The sequence below is a fragment of the Alnus glutinosa genome, chromosome 3, assembly GCF_958979055.1.
Source record: "Alnus glutinosa chromosome 3, dhAlnGlut1.1, whole genome shotgun sequence".
In the NCBI taxonomy this organism is placed as follows: domain Eukaryota; kingdom Viridiplantae; phylum Streptophyta; class Magnoliopsida; order Fagales; family Betulaceae; genus Alnus; species Alnus glutinosa.
This window is the reverse complement of record NC_084888.1, coordinates 33918762-33944426: the sequence shown is the minus strand read 5'-3', so window position 1 is coordinate 33944426 and position 25665 is coordinate 33918762. Positions and strand designations below refer to the sequence as shown.

General features: G+C 37.6%; 3 protein-coding genes across 3 annotated transcripts; all 3 read right to left on the bottom strand.

Moving 5' to 3' along the window:
• Positions 1–1772: 1772 nt before the first annotated feature.
• On the bottom strand, positions 1773–2710 carry LOC133863395 (uncharacterized). Its single transcript, XM_062299336.1, has 2 exons — positions 2087–2710; positions 1773–1907 (listed from the first exon to the last, which is right to left on the bottom strand). The coding sequence occupies exons 1-2, from the start codon at positions 2708–2710 to the stop codon at positions 1773–1775; spliced, it is 759 nt and encodes a 252-aa protein (XP_062155320.1).
• A 7639-nt stretch (positions 2711–10349) lies between these two features.
• On the bottom strand, positions 10350–11244 carry LOC133863393 (uncharacterized). The gene is made up of 2 exons (XM_062299335.1): positions 10606–11244; positions 10350–10460 (listed from the first exon to the last, which is right to left on the bottom strand). Exons 1-2 carry the CDS (start codon positions 11242–11244, stop codon positions 10350–10352), a joined length of 750 nt encoding a protein of 249 aa, XP_062155319.1.
• A 2737-nt stretch (positions 11245–13981) lies between these two features.
• On the bottom strand, positions 13982–15481 carry LOC133863392 (uncharacterized). The gene is made up of 2 exons (XM_062299334.1): positions 14852–15481; positions 13982–13996 (listed from the first exon to the last, which is right to left on the bottom strand). Exons 1-2 carry the CDS (start codon positions 15479–15481, stop codon positions 13982–13984), a joined length of 645 nt encoding a protein of 214 aa, XP_062155318.1.
• Between the last annotated feature and the right edge of the window lie 10184 nt (positions 15482–25665).

Below are 25665 nucleotides of genomic sequence, written 5' to 3'. Positions count from 1 at the left end.
AACAGTCAACCAAACATTTGCTGTGACGGATTGTTGATTTTCTCAATGGAATTTGGAATATTCTTTCAATTTTGGCCACTTATTAATGAGAGAGTCACGAGTAGTAATAACTACGTGTAACAATTCTGAAGAATAACCGGATAACAAAATAACTAAACCATCAAAAGGCTTGCTTTGGGGTGGAGATCTGGGAAATGTTAGGGTTTTTCTTTCAGTAGGTGGTGGAGGAAGAACGAAGGAGACGTTTTTCTCATCAACTAATACAAACAAGAAGCTCAAGAGTCAAGACCCAAGACCCAAGATTTTCTGTGGCATTTTCTTGAGAAAACCCGGTGGAACATTTGAAAGTAAAACAGCTCTCCCGATTTGAAAACTTTTATATCAGGAAAATTACCTGATGCCAAGAATCTCGTCGGAGGCCGGCGCCGATGAATCGTGCGCCGATGAATTATTATTAATTCAAATCACCCTATTGAATTTCCAGGGAGCTAACCAAATCTGGTGATCGGAGTGGGGAAAGAAAGAATATGGCTGGAAGTCAGGGTTCAGGTAGAGGCTACTGGTGGTGGTGGTGCTTGGCTTCAATGGGGGGTGATGACATGATGTGTTACTACCGTATCAAGAAAAACAGAGTTTGCCTGTATATTAGGGGCTAAGTTGCAAAATATACAGACTACAACTACAGTTTGTAATTCAAATTATGACAACTAGTGATTACAACAGAAATAGAGAGTTAAACATTCAGTAGGAGTGTGAATGACTAAGATCACGTACATGTAGATAATCAAGACATTGACATTGACAATTAGTTGTTTGAATTATTAGCAATCAACACAACAAATGTTAAAGACTTCTTATAGGACCTATTTATTGAAATAGGTTGATGGACTGTCCTAGACTTGCATATGGATAGGTGAATCAAGGCAACAAATGTTAGAGAGTTCTCTCTATCCATTGAGTACATTGAATATTCAGAAATTGTTATAACCAATTCATTTGTATTAATAACTCTAAGAGGGAGGAATGGATTTTAACAAGGGTCACGTTGATCAGAGCCCAATCAAATTTTTCTATGATAACAGCAATTACGAGGACATCCATACTTCGAATTACCTTCATAAAGAAATATCAGTTTATAATTAACAGAAGTTTAGCAATCATTTGTATAATAACAGCAATTGCGAGGACAAACAATATTCCCTAAGGAAAATGAATCATACTTTAAATACATAAATCTCATTCTTAGTTCCTTTTTTCTTTTCACTTTAGGGGAGGATCCTTCTCACATCTAAATTCAAATCAGGGACTCAAAAGAGGGGGAGACCAACACAAAGATCGGATAAAACGTCTACGCAACTGAATCTAGCGAACCAAAAAAAATCAGGGAGGACAAAACAAACACAACAAAATAATCAGCAAACAGCAGAAGAAAAAGACATAGTATGCAACCAGTCTGTCTTGGTCGGAAAAAAGCGAGGCAGGAGCCGTTGGGAAGCTAAGATAACGAGGAGCACGGAGAACGGACGCTTGAAACAACCAATCTACAAACCCAATCAGTTCCAAGGATGAGACACGCAATGCGGCATGGTGGAGGGATGGTGGAGACAATGTGGCGAAGGCTGACAGCAAGGAACAGAGACAAGCTAGCGGAGCTCCTGGTCTGGTTGGAGACTACAAAAAACACCATGAACAGGAGAAAGAACAGAGAAGGAAAGGGAAGGAAGAAGGAGAGGAAAAGCCTCACAAGTCACAAAGAGGTACTGGAAGGTTCTCTAAAGAGAAGCCGTTTTTGGATGGATGATCATATCATTCTTAATTGAGTCGACAGTTTTAATGATCTCTGCCGGAAGGAAGACGTCAGTCAAAACAGTCTTTGATTGAAAAGAAGCTTTGAGCAATTTCACACCCTACACATCAAACCAGATAAAGAAACAAAATAGTTAAACTATGCAATCGATCGTATTAGTAGCGATGCCTTTAACAAATAACCTTAAATTTAAGGAATATGTAATCACTTTTGCAGTAAAAGAAGCAATTTGTTAGTTGTAATGCACAGAAAGCCAGGGATGAGTCATGAGTGGCATACCTCATCCATGCCCACATCAACCACTTTCTCTTCAAGATCTCCTATTTCTTTCACATTAGACTTGGTAAGCAGAGAGACAAGAGTAGCGGAGGACAAGGCCATCACCTCCAGATCATCCATCACCATGTACTTAACCATCCCTATCACGTAACCTTCCTCACTTGAGGAGGCTGCCCTAATTACGCTTGGTGGGTCTACGCATTTTACGTTCCGCTCCATCTTAGAATTGCACGAAGGACAAATCGTGCTATCGTCAATAGCCACGAAACTCAAACAAGTACCGGTTACGTTCGGACACCTATACAACTGACGAAAAGTTGAGCCAATGTTTGGCAATAGGAGAGGGAGTTCAGCACCAGGCATGACTACTTTGGGTTCTAGCAGAAAAAGTTTGCTTTTGTCTGGTCGTATGTAAGCAACACTCAGATTTTTAATGCTCTGGTAGAGGCTTGGCAAGCAGCCTCCCACGCTGCCTCCATCTAACAGAAGCCTCGTGACAGCTCCGACGGGCAGAGTAAAAAAGCTTAATAGGAAATCAACAAATTTTTTGTCTGCTTCAGCATAAAGCACTTGTTGCCTCCTTTTGTCAATGAAAAGCTTCAGGCTTACGTTTGTTGCGGCCATGATATGAAAATCGATGATTAGTTATGATCGATGTGATTGAGTCCAGTAATTAAGTGCTCTCTATTGGTTTGCCTGTTACCCTTTTTATAGTCTTTAGGCTATATGGAATTAACTCACTCTTGGAATTGAAGTACCTTATTTTATTACCATTTGCATTTGCAGTCGCGCGCGATTCATGAACCTTTGGAAATTGGAACAGTCAAATAAACATTCTGCTGCAACGGACTGTTGATTTTCTCAATGGAAAATCCATTCAATTTCGGCCACAAATTAATGACAGATTTATGAGTAGTAATAACTACTCCCAAGTAATTCAAAAGAGTTTGCGACTTGGAACGGTCAAATAAACATTTTGCTGCAAAAGACAGTTGATTTTCTCCATGGAAAATACTTTCAATTTTGGTTACAAACTAATAAGAGAGCAGTTGTTTCGGAATGTATTGAATGCACTTGATGAAAAATAGACAAATCTTCTTCTCTTCCTAGGGTATTCCTTCATCTTAAGAACACGTAATCAACAGGAACAATAATCCCCTGAATGACCTCTGCTCGCCACCCATTTTCTTTTCAGTAATGCCACTCTTTGTAGTTTGTATTAATTTATTACATTCATTTTATATTAGTTGATGTAATTTATTTTAAGTAGGAATGACAATTTCGCGTGTCTAGTTCGAGTCGTATCAATGCATGGTTATAAGACTATATAGGCAGTGGCGGAGCTACATGGTGACTTGGGAGGTCAACTTGAGGGACTTGACCCCCTAAGCCACCATGTTTTCCTAAAAAAGAAAATTAAAAAATTATTATAATTTTTAAAATTAAAATTTTATATTTTAGTTTTGCCCCTCCCCCCAAATTTTTTTATTTTTCAATTTTACCCCCCCAAATCATAAATGCTAACTCCGGCCTTTAATATAGGTCAACCCTAACCCAACCCCTTTAATTAAACAGGTCAAACTCCTCAACCTTAACCCTTTAATTTTGTATTGGATTAACATGTCATACTCGCAGGCCACGTAAAAAATTGTAGCATATTGCTTTTAGATCTTGTCAAAGCATGAATAAGAGTAAAGTATTTAATATGAGGCTCACTTGAAAGGAAAGTCATCATCAAAGACAAGATTGCAAAGTAAATTTACTAAAACGTTTACGACAATTAACTTCTTTTTTTTCTTTTTTTTGCACGTAAATTAAAGACAAGATTTTTTTTTTTTTTTTTTGGATAATTAAATTAATGAAGACTTATTTTGCTATAAGTAATGAATTAATCAAAAAAAAAAAAAAAAAGTTTCGAAGCCAGTAGCACAGGCAATTAATTGTAATGTAAGCTTTGCACTATTAGGGTCAGGTTGGTCAAATTGTGCCTCGGTTACACCTCATGTACCTCATTGGAGAGATCATCCCTACTCCCTAGTCATTAGTCAGCAATATAAAATTATAATTAACACAAGTTTGCTTACGAACTTGATAATATAAGCATAATACTGCTTCAAAAACAAAATAAGAAAGATGATTGTAACTAAAACATCAACACCAAATCAGCAATTAATCTCCACAGATTGAAAGACCAAATTAAAAAGATGCAATATTATTGCCTTCACTTGCCGCTTATGTTACGAGAATTCGTAATTGATCTAGTCAATTACCTCACAACAGGAAACGAAGCCCGATCCGGCCTATTCTTCCTTGCCTATGTTTGCTAATCGAAGGAATTAATTAACGGTAGGATATTAAGAGGATCCTAATTAAGCCTCCACCACGTCGTGTCCTCCTTGAAACTCCTCCTACTCATGCATGCATATCATATGCGCCTAGCCCCTTATCTTAATTGAGGAATCAGTGTTTGTTTTATTGGTATAAAGACGTCAGTCAAAACAGTCTTCGATTGCAAAGAAGCCCTGAGCAATTTCATACCCTAAACATCAAACCAGACAGGAAGCAAAATAGTTATATTAATAATAAACTACTGACAGCAAAAGAAGCATTGGTAGTTGTAATGAACAGAAAGCAAGGGATAGTGGCATACCCCATCCATGCCCACATCGACCACTTTCTCCTCAATATCACCTATATTCTTGACATTAAACTTGGCAAAAAGAGAGACAAGAGTGGTGGGGGAAGAGGGCTTCACCTCCAGATCATCCATCACCATGTATTTACCCGTCTCTTTCACGTAACCTTCCTCACTAGAGGATGCCCTGATTTCGCTTGGTGGGTCTACATATCTTACGTTCTGGTCCATCTTGGACTTGCATGAAGGACAAATTGTGCTATTGTCATCAGCCACGAAATTGCTGCAGTTGTTTGAACACCTATACAATTGACGGAATGTCGACCCAAGGTTGGCAATAGGAGAGGGAGTTTAGCACCAGGCATGACTAGTTTGGGTTGTAGCAGAAAGCGTTTGCCTTTGTCTGGTTGGATGTAAGTATCACTCATATTTTCAATGCCCTGATAGAGGCTTGGCAAGCTGCCTACCATGCCGCCTCTCTCTTTCAGAGTCCTCGTGAGTGCTCCGACCGGCAGAGTGAAAATGCTAAATAGGAAATCAACAAATTCCTTGTCTGCTTCAGCAAAAAGCACCCGACACCTCCTTCTATCTATAAAAAGCTTCAACCTTACCTTTGTCGCTGCCATGTTTGTAACGATTCACCCAAATGACACAATACTGTTCGCTTTTGGCTCCCCATATCAGACTTCCCAGGAGGTCACCCATCCTCGGATTGCTCTCGCAGCGGCTCGCTTAAATGCGGAGTTCTGATAGGTTCATTGTCATCACGGCTTTAAAACGTGTTGTATCATAAATGGTGCATTTATACATATAAGCACATCCTCATTCCCAGACGATGTAGGACGACACAATCACCACCTCTTTGGACCCAGCGTCCCCGCTGGCGTCCCTCATTGGGCTTGTGCACGCTCCCACCATCTCAGGCTGGGCAATGGCTCTGATACCATTTGTAACGATCCACTCTCAATGGCACAATACTGTCCGCTTTTAGCTCCCCATATCAAACTTCTCAGGAGGTCACCCATCCTAGGATTGCTCTCACAGTGGTTCGCTTAACTACGGAGTTCTGATAGGTTCATTGTCATCACGGCTTTAAAACGCGTTATGTCATAAATGGTGCATTTATACATATAAACACATCCTCATTCTCAGGCGATGGGGAACGTCACAATGTTAGTGCCCTCGATCTCTTGGCTTGGCTTTGAACGTCACAATGTTAATACACGCGGCCAACTGTGCAGTTAGTGCCACATTGATCCGCCACGTATATTTACGTTGCCACTTGCACGTGGCAAACAGTTCGCCACGTGTACAGTGACTGTACACGTGGCGAACTGCAAGTGGCAAAAAACCATGTTTTTTGTAGTATACGCAGAATTCACTCTGGCAAGTGCCTTCTTATGCAAATAGGCTTTCCATTGGCGGTCCCAAATAGCATAAAGTAACCGAAAGTTATGGGGACCAAACGTCGATATTCTTTTTCTATCTTTTTATATCTACTATGGAATCTGATTAATGCAATTGATCAACACTTATGGGTCGCATAATAAATTAATTGATTGCATGCAGACCCAATTAATTGATGACTGTGAAAAGAAAAGAAAAGAAAAAAAGCGTATTTCATCAGTTTTAGTAGAAAGCTTTAGGGTGAAATTGTTAGATATTTAGAAAAAGAGAAGGAATAGAAAGTTAGAAACTATTTCAAGAACTATTTCTTATGATTCTCTATAAAGTACTAATAAGTCTCTTTACGAAAATTTCATGAAGTTCTTTTCTCATTATTCGCCCAAGCCCATTAAGTAATATGTAGCTTGGTTGCTGAGAAACCAATAGAAAATTTGTGACTTATAAAAAGTTTAGGATCAGGAGGAATAGAATCGATGAACATAAGTTATTTGGAATTGACATTTCCAAAGATTCTCTTTATCTATAAAGTAGGCCTCTTTACGAAAATGAGATATATTGTCCATCATTCATTCAGCCGTCCATTTGTTTTACAACTTAATTATTGAATTTGTAGAATTCACATAAATTGAACAGATGAACAATAGAATGATTTCTGACATTTTTCAAAAAAAAAATCATGACATAAAAAGAACGTCAAGTTCAAGATTTTGTGATTAAAAGAAAAAGGCAAAGAAAAATATTGTAAGTACTAAGACGTCCAAGAGATTAGTAACATTTTCAAAAGTTTCTTTGACAAGCAGTTGGGCTTTAGACTCACCGACCAATAAGGAGATCCCGTTACGTTGTGTTTTTTTTTTTTTTTTTTTTAAAAGTCTCTCTAATTTCATTGGAAGTTGGTAATAGTTGAGTTGCATGGAGTACGTTCTCTTACTCCTGACAATTTTTTCATCCATAATTTTGGGTTACGGCCTTCATTGGCTATTTGGTTGGATTCCCACTCGATTTCCAGCTTCCTAGTTTTCCTCCACTCTGTTCCAATTAAATGTCTCAATTGTATATATTTTAAAAAACTGCAAATCAGATTTTTTTTAAAGGTTTCACATGGCGTCCTTGTTTTACTTATTTTCTCTTGAAAAAAATAAAAATTATAAAGAGAGAGAGTGTGTAGATTTCACAATTTCAGGGTATTCCTTCAACTTATGCTCCGTTTGTTTCGACGTAAAATGATTTCGGCATTTTACGGTGTTTGGTAGAGGCGAAAATAATGGTCAACGAAAATCATTTTCGGTTTGACCGTAAAACCTTCTTTAATTTTTGGAAAATGATTTACGGTTTTAAAACCGTGAATTGTTTTCCAAAATTAAATTCTTCGTCTTTGCACGCACATTTGATATCCGATTGTCGAAATTTGGTAATGATCGGTCATTAGAATCCAAGCGGCACCGGAATCTGGCAACATCCGACCGCCGGAAACTTGCAACATCCGGTCACCGTCGCCAAATGCCGACGGATCAGATTCCAGCTGAAACTGGCCGGAATCCGGCCAGATCTGACAGGATCCGGCCATTGATCCGACGGGGTTTGGATGGATCCAGCCGAATCTGGCCGAGATCCGGTTGGATTTAGATGGATCCGGCCACTGATCCAGCGGGATTTAGATGGATCCGGCCACTGATCCGGCCGGATCTGACCAGATCGGGAGGAGTTCGGACGGAATCCGGCCAACCATGGTCACCCGAATCTGGCAATGGCGACCGGACGTTGCTGGATTCCGGCGACAGTTGCAATTTCACCTCTCGTAATTTTTTTGTGCAACACGCCGAAAAATATTTTCGAGAAAATTATTTTTTATGAAAATGATTTCGTCGAAAATATTTTATGACGGAAACAATTTTACGTCGAAACAAACAGAGCATTAATAACATTCAATCAACAACAACCTATAACCTTAATTGGTTCTCTCTAGAGAGAGAGCGTCCTCCTTCTCTCTAAAAAGAGTAAAGCTTGGCCGCTTTCTTGTGAAGTTTTTCCTCCACCTCTGGTGGTTTTCCAAGGGAGGAGGGATGGATCTCTTCCCTTCCCTCCTCCCTTTTCCTTTATCTCCCTTGTTTTCTTCCTCTCCTGGTGTCTTTCCTTGTGTTTTCCTTAGTACATTATTGCCTCCGTTTCCTCCAAACAACACCGTTGCAACTCAACCTCCACCTACAGGGCGACAACCCTTGCTTCCGTGTTGCTATTTGCCTCTGTTTCGCTCCCCCTCGCGGCTGCTTCACAGATCTGGTTTTTTCAATGCCAAATCTGTAAAAACCTTCGTCATCCCTACTCTCATACGTGCCCCACCTCTATGTTCCTCGGCCTCCTCGCTCCCCGTCGTTCTCCTCAATGTTGCCGTCTGATTACCACGCTGGCACGTGGCCTCCACGCACTTGCGCATGGATCTCACTTGCCAGCAAGTGTCATCCACTCGCCGGCTCGTGGTTCTCCCTCACTCGCGCGTGACCTTACCGGATTGTGGTTTCACCGTCCTCCTTCGCTGCTGCTACTGTTTTGTGGTGTTTTGTTGTATTTATTTATTTATTTTTTGTGTGTTTTTCCCCCAACTTTTTTTGTGCTTTTCTACTTGGTTTGTGTTGTTTGGGTTACTGTCTTCCTGCACTTATATAAATTGATCTGTTAATGGAGACTTTTATAGTCGTGTTTGCTCCTCTTTGACACTTCCTGATTGATTCTTAGCAGTACTTCCCTTGCAACAACCACCCTAGTGGTTGTTGCCTTTACCACTTGGGGCTCCTAACCGAGTCCGTTTGCCCTTGTTTACCATTTCGTAAAGCTCTTAGAGAGGCCCAAATTCTTTTAGGATTCATTGCCTACTGTTTGTTTTCATCTCTATATTGTCTTTTCCGTTTGGATTTTGTTGTTGTGGAGCTCATACTATTTTATTTGCTTTCTTCCATGTAACCTTATCCCATGAATGAATAAAAAATAAAATAAAATAAAATAAAAAACAATAATCCCCTGAATCCCCCTTCCCCTTCCCTGCATTAAAAAAAATAAAATAAAATTCCCTGAATAGCTTCTGCTCACCAACCATTTTCTTTTTGGGTTTATTTTCTTACTGGGTGGTCTCTGCTGATCAGTCGCTACAAGTGCATTGGAATACCTCATGGCCCAACGGTCAAAATTCTGAGGTATACACGGCCAAAAAGACATGTTTGCAAGATTTCACATACTAGTGCAACTCATATGTTGTGATATTGCTAGAATCATTTGGAAGCAGTCAAATTGTTGGCCCCTTAATATTAATGCATTCGAAAAACTTCCTGTTGCAGCTTGGATTAAATCAATCATTAATCCTTCAGAGTTTCTTGTCGTCCCAGAAAAAAATCTCAGATTTCAATTATTTGCCGCCATTACCATGGATTTTTTTGATGAATGAGTAACTTTCATTTGACAGTATAATCGCATGAGTTAGCATGGCGGAATTTAACCCCTGCTGATAATGTTTGGAAGGCCCCTCTTTCGAAATTTCTAAAAGTGAATTTTGATGTGGCAGTTGTGAGCAATGATAGGGGAGAAGTTGTTTCTTGCTACAAAGTTGGCTTCTTCTTATGGCAACATTTCCCTCATCTTAGAAGGGGATTCATTAATTGCCATTATGGCTATCAAAAATCCTTCTATTATTGCTGATTGGCAGAAAGTTCCAGTTATCAGGGACATTTCTGCTGCTCTCTCTTCCTTATCGGTGTGGGAAGCTTGAAAGGTGGGAAATTTTTTTAACGAAATCCTTGTAAGTATATATTTTACTGAATTCAAATTTATGTATTTCTCTTAATTTCCACAGAGTACATTGAATGAATATAGTACATATTCATTTGTATTAACAACTCACTTGAGAGGTCATCCACGATACCAACTATCTTCTTTAATTTCTGGATTATAAGCTTCATTTACTAAACAAACGGCACAATACAAAAGAAATCACGGCAAAACAGGCACAATAATATATTACCATCAATTCTTTGCCACCATACATGATAAACTACGAATAAACTTCTTCAGCAGTATCAGTTTATAATTAACAGAAGTTTATATGACTGCAACTAAATGAACACAAAAAATTAGAAGCCACTTGTATAATATCTTGGATGAACAATCGTACAGAGCTCTTGCACCAAGTAATTCACACTCATTTTCGACATTGCTTGCATTCATTGCTATAATCTAACATCCCTCCTTTTTAATTGACTCCTCAGTTTTAATGATCTCTACCGGAATGAAGATGTCGGTCAAAACAGTCTCTGAATGAAAAGCAGCCTGGAGCAATTTCACACCCTAGCATCAAACCAGATAAAAATGCAAAATAGTTATAATATGTAGTCATACTAGTGGCGCTACCTTTGACAAATAACGAACAACTGACAGCAAAAGAAGCATTTGGTAGTAGTAATCCACAGAAAGCAAGGGATAATTGCCATACCTCATCCATGCCGAAAAAGACTACTTTCTCCTCAATATCAACTATTTCATCGACATTAAACTCCTTAAACAGAGTGACAAAAGAGTTGGTGGACAAGACCTTCACCTCCAGACCATCCATCACCATGTATATAGCCGTCCGATCCACATAACCATCACTAGTGAAGGATAGTCTGGGGCCTACGAGACATTCGTTCCGTACCATTTTATTTTTTTGGCATGAAGAACAAATTTTGCTGTTGTCTTCAGCCACCACATAACTGTAAAAATTAATGATGATGGAATAGTACAGACAAGATTTGTTTGAACACTTATACAATTGACGGAATGTTGACCCAACGTTTGGCAAAAGAAGAGGGACTTTAGCACCAGGCATGAATACTCTGGGTTCTAGCAGAAAGCGTTTATCTTTGCCTGGTTGGATGTAATAAGAGAAACTCAGATTTTCAATGCTCCGGTAGAGGCCTGGCAAGCTGCCTACCATGCCGCCTCCCTCTTTCAGAAGCCTAGTTATAGCGCCGACCGGCAGACTGAAAATACTAAAGAGGAAATCAACAAATTCCTTGTCTGCTTCAGCAAAGATCACTCGATGGCTCTTTTTGTCTATAAAAAGCTTGAGGCTTACCTTTGTTGCTGCCATTTTAGGTAAGTGCCCTCTATTAGCTTGGCTGCTACCATTTTTAAAGTGTTTAGGCTATATGGAATTCACTCTTGGAAGTGCCTTGTTTTGCTGCCCTTTGCATTGGCAGTCACGATTCATGAACCTTGGGGAGTTGGAAGTTTGGAACAGTCAAATAATTAAACATTTGCTCCAATGGGACTGTTGATTTTCTCAATGGAAAATCCTTTCAGTTTTGGTCACAAATTAATGAGAGGTTTATGATCGAGGGATTCGGCTTGCATGCGGTAGTTTTGATTTACACTACCGCATGCTTGCTGTAGTTTAAAACTACACCGTTTTAGACGATAGCGCCTTATACTGGCAATCGGAATCCTTTTATTAAATCCGATTAGTTACATACTAGTCTCTTTTGAACCACAACACGACAAAACTCATTTCTTAAATAATTAATGACTACAAAAGACTACAGCGCATTTATACTAAATTACTAATGACTACAAAACTCATTTCTTAAACAATTCGATAAGAAATACACACACAAAAAAAAAATAAAAAAAAAAAAAGGTTTATTATTTGATATATCAAATTGTTTTGGTTGAGCAATATGCTCTATTTCTCTTATTGAGTAATAATAACATTATAACTTCAATAAAAATAAAAATAAAAGTTTTTTTTGATAGAATTTTTTTTATATTTTAGAAAAATGATTGGTGTACAACCGTAGGCACAACTCTCATCCAATTTTACCCATATTGCAGTTTTTTTTTTTTTTTTTTCAAAAAACGATAAAACCACTATGGAATAAAATGCTAGGTCATTTTTTTTAAAAAAAAAGAAAGTAAATAAAAATAAACTAACACGTAAGCAAATTTGGACGGAAGTGTCTACGCGAGGTTGTACAATAATAATTCCTCTATACTTTATAATACAATTAATGATCTCGTCTTCTATTATCTGAATTTTGGATTTTCTATTTTTCTAAACCTATAAATAACTCCTTTTTTTAAAAATTTTTTGCTAACTATAATTACTTTATTGGTTTTAATTAAGCTTTTTCTTTAGTCCGATAATTGTAATTACTTTATTTTTTTTCCTTAAAGTTCTAAAGAACACACAATAAAGCGCCCAGTATAAAAGCCCTGTAGTCTTTTGTAGTAACAATTTGATATATCAAATAATAATAATTTTTTTTTTTGTGTATTTCTTATCGAATTGTTTAAGAAATGAATTTTGTAGTCATTAGTATAAAATTCACATTGTTTAAAAGCCATTTGGAGTTTGTGCGCATGCAATTGTTTCGGAATTAATGTATTGATTAAAGGCGAATATGGAAATGCGGTGGACCATGTTAAGGAAGAAAATCGAGTTGAAGAAGAAAGTTCTGTGAAGAGGCAAGTGACGGCTACTCAATATATGGTTCACTACCGAATAACGGCTAATCGTTAAATACATATCTATTTAACTATTTTATTTATTTATTCCCAAATTTCTCTTTTCTTTTAGCATTTAGTTATGGGATGTACAAAAATGTATGTGTATTATATTTCTAAAAAAATTTAGTCCTTTTCCGATTCACTGCACCATTGACGGAACATTATTTTTAAAAAGTACATAGTGATCATTGATCTAAGGTCTCGATCCCCTTGAATTTTTGAGACATCTCTCTCTTTCTCTCTCTCATGTGGAAACTTTTTGTTTTTTTTTGTTTTTTTTTTTTTTTATGAATTAACTTCACGAGTACAAGTTTGTGATAGAGTCCCATTGCCATATGCATACAACAATAGAATAACATGCTTTTATGGTTTTTCTCCAGCCCCGGCCAATTGAAAGGATTTCAATATTTCTGTTATTAATTAGTTATGGGTTCCATCAGTTTGTCTCAGCCCAATCGAATTTTACCAAGTAGAAAAATATCAGTTTACATTTAACAGAAGTTAACTTGGTAATTTGATAAAGAATAATGGCGGTGGCCGGGCATTGGGGGGCTGATCTGATGGCTGGCGGTTTCAGGGGAGGCGCATGCTGTACACGCGCTGGTCTCCGGCGAAGATAGTGTTCTCCTCCGACGTTTTGGATTGAATTTTCTGCTAGATGTGTTTGTGTATTCTCTTGTTTCTATGTACAATTGTCTATGTGTGGCTCAGGTTTTACTAGAATTTTATTTGTTAGGGGGCTGATTGTAATTTTAGTAAAATTTGAGATTCTACATATGTAATTATTTTTTTAAGTCAGATCCATCTAATTTAAGAGTATGGGGGGTATGTCCCTCATTTCTCGTTGTAGCCTTTGGGCATCTAGTTGTTATAATAGCACATGCTATTTGTTCTAAAAAAAAGAAAAAAAAAAGCCATATAATTGCCACGCACCAGATATATATAAAGGGAACACCAAATTGCTCTTGCACAGTACACCTAGAAATATTGAAATAAAGCACACCAATTTTTAACATTAATTGCTATAATTAATCTCATGCATGATTCCTCCGCAACAAAAATGAATCATCTTTCAACATATCCATCATTATTAATTGGCCGGCTCCTCAGTTTTAATGATCTCTGCCGGAAGGAAGACGTCAGTCAAAACAGTCTCTGATTGAAAAGAAGCCTTCAACAATTTCACACCCTAGCAACAAACCACAGCAAGAAGAAGAATAATTATAGTATGTAATCATACTAGTGGCGCTGCCATAATATATGCAGTATTTTCATCGATCTCTTTTTATTTTATTTTTTCTAGAAAGCACAAGCATGCAGAATTAAACAGCGAGTAACTGCAAATGAAGAACAGAAAAACGACAAAGTCTGACATCAATTACGATGTATTCCATATTCACTACTTTCGTTTTCCAAATATTTAATATCAGTATCCGGCCTCTTTTTCTAATTCTTTTTTGTTTAATTAAATGTTAGGCGCTCCATAATAATAAATTAATAATAGCTTATGCTTTCTTGTGGGTAGTCGGGCAGCAAATATCCACGAATTGAAACATTGATCTAGGAGTTCCATCATGGACTTGGTGGATGGATTGGCTATTTGTAAGTTCCCCCACAACTTACTCATTTTTAAAAAAAAAAAAAAAAAGAGCCGTAAAATATTTGATTGAGATATTCAACAATTTGCTGTTCAAATTGATAACAATTTGTAGAGAAAATTGTGAAAGGGTCCATATAGATCCACGTGCCTAAATAAATATTGAATATTCCAAAGTGTATGAAAATGAAGGGTACATATAAACCACACTAGAAGACAATTAATACCATTATTCTATATCCAAACTATGCGGAAGTTAGATTTCACTAGCAGCCCACCCATCTAGGACGGACAAAATCACCCATATATAATCGCACACGGGCAAGCTAGCTATTTTTATACTAACTACCCGTGATGTAAATAGGTATAATTTTTCTTGTCGTTTAATGTAAAAAACAACTTGAATTGAATTCACATAATTTAATAATCTACAATTTCAAAGAAATTATAGAAAATCGTAGTCCCATATCCGTATGCTTAATTTAACGAGTTTAGTTGTTCAGTGTTTACCAAAATTAATAAACAACTGGCAGAAAAACAAGCATTTGGTAATTATTTTAATACACATGCAGAAATCAAGGGATGAGTGGAATACCTCATCCATGCCCAAATCGACCACTTTCTCCTCAATAGCCCCTATTCCCTCGACATCAAACTCCTTAAGTAGAGTGAAAAAAGAGCTGGTGGACAAGACCTTCACCTCCAGATCATCCATCACCATGTATGTAGCCTTCCATTTCACGTAACCTCCCGCACTAGTGCAAAATTCCATGAATTCACATAGTGGATCGAAGACTTTTACGTTCTGGTCCATCTTACAGAGGCACGTAGGACAAATTGCACTATCGTCGATAGCCACGAAACTGCAAAACTTAACGTTGGAAGAATGCTGTGTACAGCTATACAATTGAAGGAATGTTGAGCCAATGTTTGGCAATAGGAGTGGGACTTTAGCACCAGGCATGAATACTTTGGGTTCTAACAGGAAGAATTTGCTTTTGTCTCGATTGATGTGAGTTACACTAAGATTTTCAATGCTCTGGTAGAGGCTTTGCCAGCTGCCTACCATGCCGCCTCCTTCTTTCAGAAGCCTAGTGACAACTCCAAGAGGCAGAGTGAAAATGCTAAATAAGAAATCAACAAAATCCTTGTCTGCTTCAGCATAGAGAACCCGTTGTCTCTTTTTGTCAATGAAAAGCTTGAGGCTCACCTTTGTTGCAGCCATGATTATAAACGTACGAAGGGATTCAGTGCAGTAATTAATAAGTGCCCTCTATTGGCTTTGGCAGATGCCCTTTTTATAGTCTTTGGGGATATATGGAATTCACTCTTGGAAGTGTCTTCTTTTGCTACCCTTGGCGATTCATGAACCTTGGGGAGTTGGAACAGTCAAATAAACATTTGCTGCAATGGGACTGTTGATTTTCTCAATGGAAAATCCTTTCTGTTTTGGCCAAAAGTTAATGACAGATTTATGATTAGTAATAACAACTATTTGAACCAATTTAAAAGCCAATTGGAGTTTGTGCGCAAATATTGTTTCCAAATTGATGTATTGAAAAAAGGTAAATATGGAAGAGATATGTTATTTAATTTGCACAACTCTCTATACCAATCTTGACCGTCCATTTCTTTCTCGTGGGCTATCATTATTGACATGTGGTGATTCCTCTCATTCGAATGCCTATGAGCCTCATTGTACTGTGTCTATTTTCATCAAAATACACGATATCTATTTGACTATTTTATTTTATTTTATTTTGATGAATAAATGCTTTATAAAGCCCAAACTTAATAGTCTACAAACACTCCAGAGAACTGAAAGCAAGCTGCTAACTAAGATAGCAGCTAGCAAACAAAGATCAGACTCAGCCAATCAACAACAACCAGCAAAAGCTGAACCAACAACCACAAACATGACAACAAAGCAACTACAGAAGGCAAAAAAAACCCCAGCAAAGCTGAAAAAAGGCCACAAGAACAAAAGCCTTTAAGCAGTTAACATCCAAAAACCATCAACCCTTTAGCAGATGCTGCAGACTCCAAATCTCAGCAAGTTGAGGATTAATTCTTGCAAATCAACTTTGGTGAACATCGAGCTAAAAGTCTCGATCTCTCATCTCTATTCACTTGAAGCACTAAAGACTCCTCAGTATGCAGCAAATTTCCATGAAGCAACGCATTACGCTTCCTCCACAAGTGCTAGACCGAAGCTCCAAGACAGAGTTTAGAAACAATGGCAAATAAACTCCTACCCTTCAAATGGTTATTACACCAAAGAAGAAGCAGGTTCCAATCAATAGGAGGATCCCAAACCAAGCATCCCTCCATAACCCGGCGCCAAATACGTCTGCTAAAACTGCAGTTGAAGAAAATATGCTCACAACTCTCACAACAAAAAACATTACAATTGGACGCGTGTCTACAGTACCGGTTACTGTAGACACGCGTCCAATTAGCCACATGTCTTTTTGACATCGTGACTAGTTGTATAAACACCCCACTTGGACACGTGTATTTAATACACGTGTCTATCTAGACACATGTATTAATACACGTGTCCAGATAGACGCATGTAATAATACACGTGTCCAATAATCTAGACACATGTATTAATACACGTGTCCAGATAGACGCATGTAATAATACACGTGTCCAATTGGACACATGTATTATTACACGTGTCAAACTGTTATTTTTTTCCAAATATATATTAAGAAAAAAAAAATTGTTTTGTGTTCATTTTTAAAAAAAAAAAAAAAAAAAAAAAAAAAAAAAAAAAAAAAAAAAAACACCTTATCTTATTAACTATATAAATTTGTGAAATTATGGTGTACATAGCATATACACATAAGGTTAGGTTTTAAAGCTATATGCTATATATAAATTCTATACTTGAAGTTTATGTTTTTTAGGTTCCTTATTTATATATATATATGGTATACTGATAAGTACGTAAACCCTAACCTAATTTACATATTGTACTATATGCGTAATTAAACCAAATTTGGTGCTATATATATATATATATAATTAAACCAAATAGTTCAAATTAGGATTTAGTTTTGTACACCATCTACGTTTAGAAACAAAAAAAAAAATTTAAAACATAACAAAGTTAAAAAAACCTATAATTAATACTATATATATAGATATGCATGCATGTAAACGGTTTAGGAACTATATATAATATTTACACTTAGGGTTTATAGCTATATATAGTATATACACTTAATTAGGTTTATAGCTATATATATAGTACATACACTTAGGGTTAAGGTTTATGGCTATATATAGTAGATACACTTAGGATTATGATTTATAGCTATATATAGTATATATACTTAGGGTTAGGGTTTATAGCTATATATATAGTACATACACTTAGGGTTAGGGTTTATGGTTATATATAGTATATACACTTAGGGTTAGGATTTATAGTTATATATAGTATATATACTTAGGGTTAGGGTTTATCGATATATATAGTGTACAAACACTACAGTATATACACTTATGGTTAGGGTTTATAGCTATATATAATATATATATACTTAAGGTTAGGGTTTATCGCTATATATAGTATATACACTTAGGGTTAGGGTTTTAGGGTTTATAGGTATATATAATATATATACTTAGGGCTATGGGTTATAATTTAATTGATTTTACATTTTATGAATAATAATGTCAATATATTTTTCACGTGTCATTATTGTACACTTTTAAATATATACGTTAAATCATAGATTGATGATAATTAGATTGTTCCGATATATATAGTACATATACTTAGGATTATGATTTATAGCTATATATATAGAACATACACTTAGGGTTATGGTTTATAGTTATATATATATATAGTATATACTTTTAGGGTTAGGGTTAGGGTTAGGGTTTATGACTATATATAGTACTCACCCTTAGGATTATGGTTTATAGCTATATATAGTATATGCACTTAGGGTTAGAGTTTCATTTTATGGTTAGGTTTTAGTTTTTATTTAGGGTCTAATATAGTATATATACTTAGTGTTAGAGTTTAATCTTAAGGTTAGGGTTTAGTTTTAATTTATAGTTTACGGTTTAGTTTTAGTGCTTAGGGTTTAGCTATATGTACGGTACATACATTTAGGGCTGCATGGGTTTGTATTTTTGTTCTGATGGTTAAATTATATATATATATATATATTTCTGAAATGAGTAGCTTCCAGAGGAAAGCTACCCATTTCTGATTTTTCTCTCTCTCAGTATACTCTCTCTCTCTCTCTCTCTCTCTCTCTCTCTCTCTCCCTCTCTGTGGCACTATTTTGGATATTAAAGGGAAAACAAAGGACAACCTGGCAGCTCGGCTAGACTTGCAAGAAATGGGGTTGAGACCTAATTTGCATCCGTTCACAGCTGCAAATGGTAAGACGTATATTCCCGCTGCCTGTCACACGATGTCTAGGGAGGACAAAGAAAATTTTCTGAAGGTTCTTCGAAATGTGAAGGTCCTGGATGGATACGCCTTGAACATTTCACGATGTGTTCGGCTCAAGGACCGTACAATTTTCGGGTTGAAGAGTCATGATAGCCACATACTGATGCAACAGCTTCTCCCAATTGCATTGCGTCAGTCATTGCCAGATAAAGTTGTTAGACCTCTTGTAGAGATTTCTGTATTTTTTAGAGGCATATGCTCAACCAAGCTATCACAAGAAGAGATGGACCGACTGCAGGGTGACGTCTGTATCACTTTGTGCAAGCTAGAACAGGTATTTCCTCCAAGGTTTTTTACCAGCATGGTCCACTTGGTCGTGCATCTTGTGCGCGAGTGTAGACTCGGCGGACCCGTGCAGTATAGGTGGATGTACCCGGCAGAGAGGTAAAATTTCGCGTAATATATACATATATATTTTGATTTAATTGGTTCCCTAATTGACGACAAAGAAAATGTCGTGTATGTGTGTACACCAGGAGTCTTGGGAGTTTCAAGTATACTGTGCGCAATAAAGCGGCTCCTGAGGGGTGCATTGCAGAGGGGTACATAGCGACCAAGCTGGTATCGTTCTGTTCAAGGTATCTGGATAACGCACCAACATTCCACAACAGACCTTAGAGAAATCCTGATGGATCCAAGGGGGCAGGCCCGCGAGTTACCCTGAACCAGTTGACAATGCACCAGATTCATCGTTATATTGTGTTCAACTCAGAAGAGTTTCACAATTTGCGGATGTAAGTAGTGTTTATATATTTAACAGAATTCGAATAAAATTATTAATAACAATTATTACATAATTGTATACGCTGAATGTAGGATACACAAAGACGCGCTTAGGCGATCATGCACTAGGGGTCGCATTACGGAGGCTCTTATTGAAGCACAACATCATGAGCAGTTCTGCGAATGGTACCGTGCATATGTAAGGAAATAGTGGTAATTTTGAAATTGACAAAATTTATGCGTGTTCAGTGTAATTAACCAATGTGATCTTTAATAATTTAAATTATAGCATAGGTCGATGGCCTGGACGACCAACGTAGGGAGGAATTGGGCCACAAATTGGTTATGCGTTGTAGAGGGCTAAAGGAGACAGCAATCAAGTACAACAGGTACGTGGTAAATGGGAAATTGTTCCGCACGCTTGCCCATGATGTGGGAAGGAGGACTCAGAACAGCGGCGTATGTGTTCCAACCGTTGAAGGCGAAACGTACTATGAGCAGTTAACCGATATAGTTGAGATCGAGTACTATGACAGGACTACGTACGTCCTATTTAAGTGCAATTGGGCAGACCCCACGATGGACAGAGGATTCAGAATAGACGAGTATGGCCTAGTGTTTGTCAAATTCAATCACCTCGTCCACAGGGGAGAACTGATGAAGGACGAGCCGTAAGTGCTTACATCTCAGGTAGATCAAGTATTCTACGTCGAAGATGGAAGGAACCCAAATTGGGTTTGTGCGGTTAGGACCAAATCGCGCAACGTGTACGACGTTGGGCAGGGGGAAGGGAGTAATGAGGTAGGTACAACCTATCATGAGTGCGTAGCGCTCGTACTAGCCACCCGATACGAATGATGAATTCGAGTACGATAGGCCCGGCATTGATCCGATTGAAGCTCTCGTGATACAATGATTGATATATTTATTGTTGATACAATTCACTTGAACTCAATACACTTTTTTTTATTTGCATAAATTTCATTGTATAATTTGCATATTCATTAATAATATATAAAATACAAATTTTAATTAATTTGTCTACATTTGTTCGCAGCTATCGATGGACTAGAGACCCCCTCCTTATGCATATCGGGCACCCCACCCACTCGTGCCCCCCATGACCACGCCCACAGATTCGACCGCATTATATACTGCACCGTGGCCACACCACCCAGATGCCGCTTATAGACCATTGTTGCCGGGTACGGTGGCCGTGCCTACGTCAGATCACGGGCAGACCAGCACAACTGGATGTTCCAGTTCTCCATATTCGGAGATGCCGACATTATCTCAGATAGGGTTCACCCCATCAGGTAACGTGGCTCGATGGTGGGTGCGAGAGGGGATGGGGCCACATGGTTATGCGCCGTACTTTCCGTATACATATACTGGACCTATGCCATGTGGATCTGATAGTGAGACACAGGATGATAGGTTTCCTCTGCCACAGACTGGGGAGATGCAGATGCCGGCTGTGGGGTTGGGACAGATGCCAGCACAGGCAGCGATGCAGGGCCAGATTATAGGGTTGAGACAGAGGCCGGCATCGGCAGCGAGTCAGGGCCTGGGGCTTGGAGAGAGCCAGGTGCCTTTATCTGGGGAGAGCCAGGGGCCGATATCTGGAGAGAGCCAGGTACCACTTTCCGGTGAGAGTCAGATGTCAGATCTGGGAGGGAGCTAGATTCTCCATGAGGGGGACGTTGCGATGTTGGGTACCGATCAGTTGACCCCTGATAGCCCCCAGGATATGCTTTCAGATGATGATCAGCAGCCTTCACCAGCGGGAGGGGTTGGCGAGGAGGTCGCAGGCAACCCAGCGACCCAGCACATACAGATTGACTAGATTCGGTTGATGGGTAAATACATATTTAGACATCCTTAAAACTCATATTATGTTACCAAAAATAAATATTAAGTTTGAAAGAAAAATAAATTGAATTTACAATTTGTTGATATAATTATGTTTTTTAGTGTTAACCAATTAAATGTTGTATATTTTTTTCATTAGGGTACAACCCAGATGGAACCGTATATTATGAGGTGATTAGGGACCCAGAGAGAAACTGGGTGCTCCCGAGGGGGAAGAAGGTTGTGTTGCAGTACAATGCTGCTCTACAACCTGTAGGACGAGCCTACAATCGTTTTAAGCGGGCTGAGGGCATGCTTATCAGGAGTGGGTCCTACATTCATATGCGGGACGAATGGACGAAGGTAGATAAACAGATTAAACAGGCTATATGGGACACGCTGATGGTATGTTTATGAATCTAATTTATTTATTTATTTGAATTAAACTTAAGATTAAGTTTTTCTTGAAATTTTTAAACCTATAATGCTTAAATTGAATGTGTAGGAGGAGTTCTATCTACCTGTATCAATAGACAAGCGTAGGGCACAACAGGAAGCGTGGAATGATATTGGCCGTAAGCACCGCTCGTGGAAGTCGAGGTTCAAAACCAAGCTAGATATTCGAGACGGTGACACGCCCGAGATTATCCGTGCGAGAGTGCCGGACAATTTTTTTGCGAAGTATTACGCAGCAGATGTAGAGTTCCTGCTGAGCGATTGGTGCATTGAGCATAAAAGGGTATGTAGGTCTTTAATTGTATGACAAAAAAATGTTGTGGTTTTTTAATAACAGTTCATTTAATTTTATTACTACTTTAAGTGTGTCAATGCTTAAATTTTTACTTTCATGTTCAATGCGTAGGCGACCTCTGAACGGATGAAGAGGCTGCGGGAGCCGAATGACCTTCCCCATTGTACGGGATCCAAAAGTTATGCCAGATTTAATCACGAGGAGGTATGAAAAAATATATGTTTATGTTTTTAATATTTGTTGCTAATTGTTTTTCTTTTTCTTTACACTATTTTCTCGCTCTCTGTTTGTTATATATTTCACAAACATGTACATCTGGCACGCCCCCCACTCGCGCCGCGTCGTTCGTGAAGACCCACACAAGGAATGACGGCACTTACTTGAATGAACGTACACGGGTCCTATGCGTATGCTACTGATATAATTTACTAATATTTCTAAATTATGTGTGATATGTCATTATTCAGTATATGAGTTTTTCATGTTGACGACGTACAGGAGAGGATGACGCAAAGTTTATCCAGTGATCCAGCCGCCACGCAGAGCGTCTCAGCAGACACGGTGCGTTGGGCACCGAACGACGCGTACGAACAGGCGGTTAGGAGGCCTGAGTACGCAGGGAGGGTTCGGCAGGTTGGGCCGAACGTTACACCTGTTCGGGGGACATGTTTCTCATACAGGCCTCGCTCACAGGGGAGACCATCTGAGGGCACGTCTCGGGATTGGGCCGAACACGCCCTGAAGATGGAAGAAATCCAAGCGGAGTTACGGGCTGAGCGAGAGAGGAATGACGCGTTGGAGCAGCGCATGCAACAATTCGACGCCATGGAGCAGCGCATGCGACAGTTCGAGGTCTTCATGTCCTCCATGGAAGTATCACAACCATGTCTTGGTGCTCAGTCTTCACCTGCACACGTAGGTAGTACGTTGTCTGTTAGTAGTGCATCTGTAGGTATGATTTATATTGTGTATAGGACAAAATTAATTTCAATTTGTTTTCATTACCCCTTTAATTTTGCAAGTAATATTATATACTTTAATTGTCTATATTATTTGCAGGTAATGCGACAACGGTTGGTACGTTGTCGCCTGTTGGACGACGGCTGAGCCAGCACTCCCCTGTCGCTACACCTTCGCCCGCTACACCATCCCTTGCGCAGCAATCGCCGGTTGGCGATAACACGCCTGAGACGGTACCTCGTGCTTCACAGGGACGCCCTTCGGATTTGTAGATATTTTGTGTAATTATTTTTTGTTTGTAAAGATTTGCATAGTTAACAAATACGTTATTAATTATTGATTTGTGTAATTTGATTTTGTGATATTTTTTGGTAAAATAAATAGTGTTATTTGTGGTCAGAAATAAGAAATTTTTTTTAAAAAAAAAAAAAAAAAATTAATTAATTAATTAACCCAAACAAATTTAAAAAGACAATAACCATATTATGGCCATGGCAAAGCAGGACATGCACAATGTGGAACCCGAATAACCCCAATAGCACATTCTTTCTTTGGTTATAAGAACATTTCTGAATACCAACCATAAAAAGAAAGCATGCTTATTTTATTTATTTCCAAATTTCTCTTTTCTTTTAGCATTTAATTATGCGGGATGTTACAATATCCTATCACATAGCTATAGATTTCCACTGATTCATGTTGTAAGAAATATTTCTTCATATTATCTTCTTCTACAATTTCCACCTATGAGTTGCAATTAGTGTTCCCAGTTATTTTGTTAAAAATAACATTGTGGGCTAAGCAACTTCGAAAACGCCAAAATTGTAAAAGGAGTTGCAATTAGTTTTTTTACCACTTCATCCGTGCACCATTTATGAGACATTATCCTCAAATAGGACACCCAAATGGATTAGGATCCTCTACAATTATTTTTTCGAATTTGAGATAACTAAGGCAGGAGATTATGAGAGACCATTTCAGTCAATGTAAAAAACGTCATGAATTTACATAATTTGAGAATCTAAACAAACAAAAAAAAAAAAAAACAGTTTTTTACTCAAAGCTTTTATACGACGTAAAGTGTAAGAACCAGATAAAAATATACTCAATTCTCATTATTAAAATGTCACATTTTTAAGATATAACATTTTTCATGTTGTTCAATGCATAAAATGACCTAAATTCACATAATTTGAAAATTTACAATTTTAAAGAAATTGTAGGAAATCCTAATCTTTCTTTAATAATGAAAGTTATAACGAAGGATTGTGAGATGCTTCTTTTTTTTTTTTCTTTTTTCTTTTTTTTTTTTTAAAAAAAAAAAAAAAAAAAAAAAAAAAAAAGGTGAAATTGGAGGCTTCCATTCAAATAACTAATCATACACTCGTCACTCGTCTGCATTTTCAATGCCTGCATGGCATGCGGAGTGCTGTTTCGCCAAGTGATGGGCCACCATATTTGCTTCTCTTCTAATATGCATCACCTCCATGACTAAAGACAGTACAGAATAATCGTAGAGAGGATTATGGAATGTTAGGAAACCTAACGTTTCCCAATTTTTCTTGATTACATTTTAATTTATTTTTTAATTTTATTTTTGTTACAGTCGTTAATTACTTTTTTTTTTTTTTTTTTTTGTGAAACAGTCGTAATTTACTTGTTCCGATTTTATGTTGTCAAATTAATATACATTATCTCTATTTATAAAATAATTACTTCTAATGTGGATTTATTTATTTATTTTTTTGTAATACAAATTGATTGCTGAGAAAATTATCATGTTGGCATGCAAAAAAAGGGCCAAGTAAATTTGTCACAGCCCAATCAAATTTTACCAGTTAATTATACCTCAACAATTAAATAACTTGAGATATCATTCATATTTCATACTACAAAATATCTCTTCAGCTAACTAACAGCTCGAAGTTTACTTACTAATTCGATAAATCATATTAAACCCAATAAAAGGCATATTGCCACATACCAAATTTGACTAACATGGAACCGGAAATGAGAAACAAATTAATTGTAACTAAAAAGAACAGCAAATTAATTAGCAATCACATGATTACAATATCTTTTGTATGAAAACTAGAAATAAATTAAAGCACACTGATTGTCAAAATTAATTGCTTTCCTTCACAACAACCAATCCCTTGATTTACTCATTATGATATGGAAAGTGAATCACATGTCAAAAACCTGTCTATATCTGATCTGATTGCTAATTGGAATCCTCAGTTTTAATGATCACCGCGGGAACCGGAAGGAAGAGGTCAGTCAAAACAGTCTTTGATTGCAAAGAAGTCTTTGATTGCAAAGAAGCCTTAGAGCAATTTCACACCTTGTATAGCCATCAAACAAGATAAATAAACAAGATAAATAAACAAGATTTTTTTTTTATTATTATTTTTTTTTTTTTTGGCATTTCGCACTATTTCCTTGCCGCTTCGTTGTCGTTTCCCAAACAACTGACAAAATACGGATCCGGCTTCTCAAAGTTTCTACAAAATTTCCTTAACAAGACATTCATAAAATTTCAACCACAACAATTTTCAAAATCACCCAATCCATAACCCAAAGCAAAATCATCTACTAATCTCATCTTCCAGAATTAAAAATCCAAACCAAGCTAGGA

What these genes read in the sequence shown, in the direction of transcription:
- LOC133863395 (XM_062299336.1), bottom strand. Translation starts at nt 2,710, where the DNA reads ATGGCCGCAACAAACGTAAGCCTGAAGCTTTTCATTGACAAAAGGAGG. An exon ending in TTGATGTGGGCATGGATGAG is followed by an intron (nt 1,908 to 2,086) that starts GTATGCCACTCA and finishes TTTGATGTGTAG; the next exon opens with GGTGTGAAATTGCTCAAAGC.
- LOC133863393 (XM_062299335.1), bottom strand. Translation starts at nt 11,244, where the DNA reads ATGGCAGCAACAAAGGTAAGCCTCAAGCTTTTTATAGACAAAAAGAGC. An exon ending in TCTTTTTCGGCATGGATGAG is followed by an intron (nt 10,461 to 10,605) that starts GTATGGCAATTA and finishes GTTTGATGCTAG; the next exon opens with GGTGTGAAATTGCTCCAGGC.
- LOC133863392 (XM_062299334.1), bottom strand. Translation starts at nt 15,481, where the DNA reads ATGGCTGCAACAAAGGTGAGCCTCAAGCTTTTCATTGACAAAAAGAGA.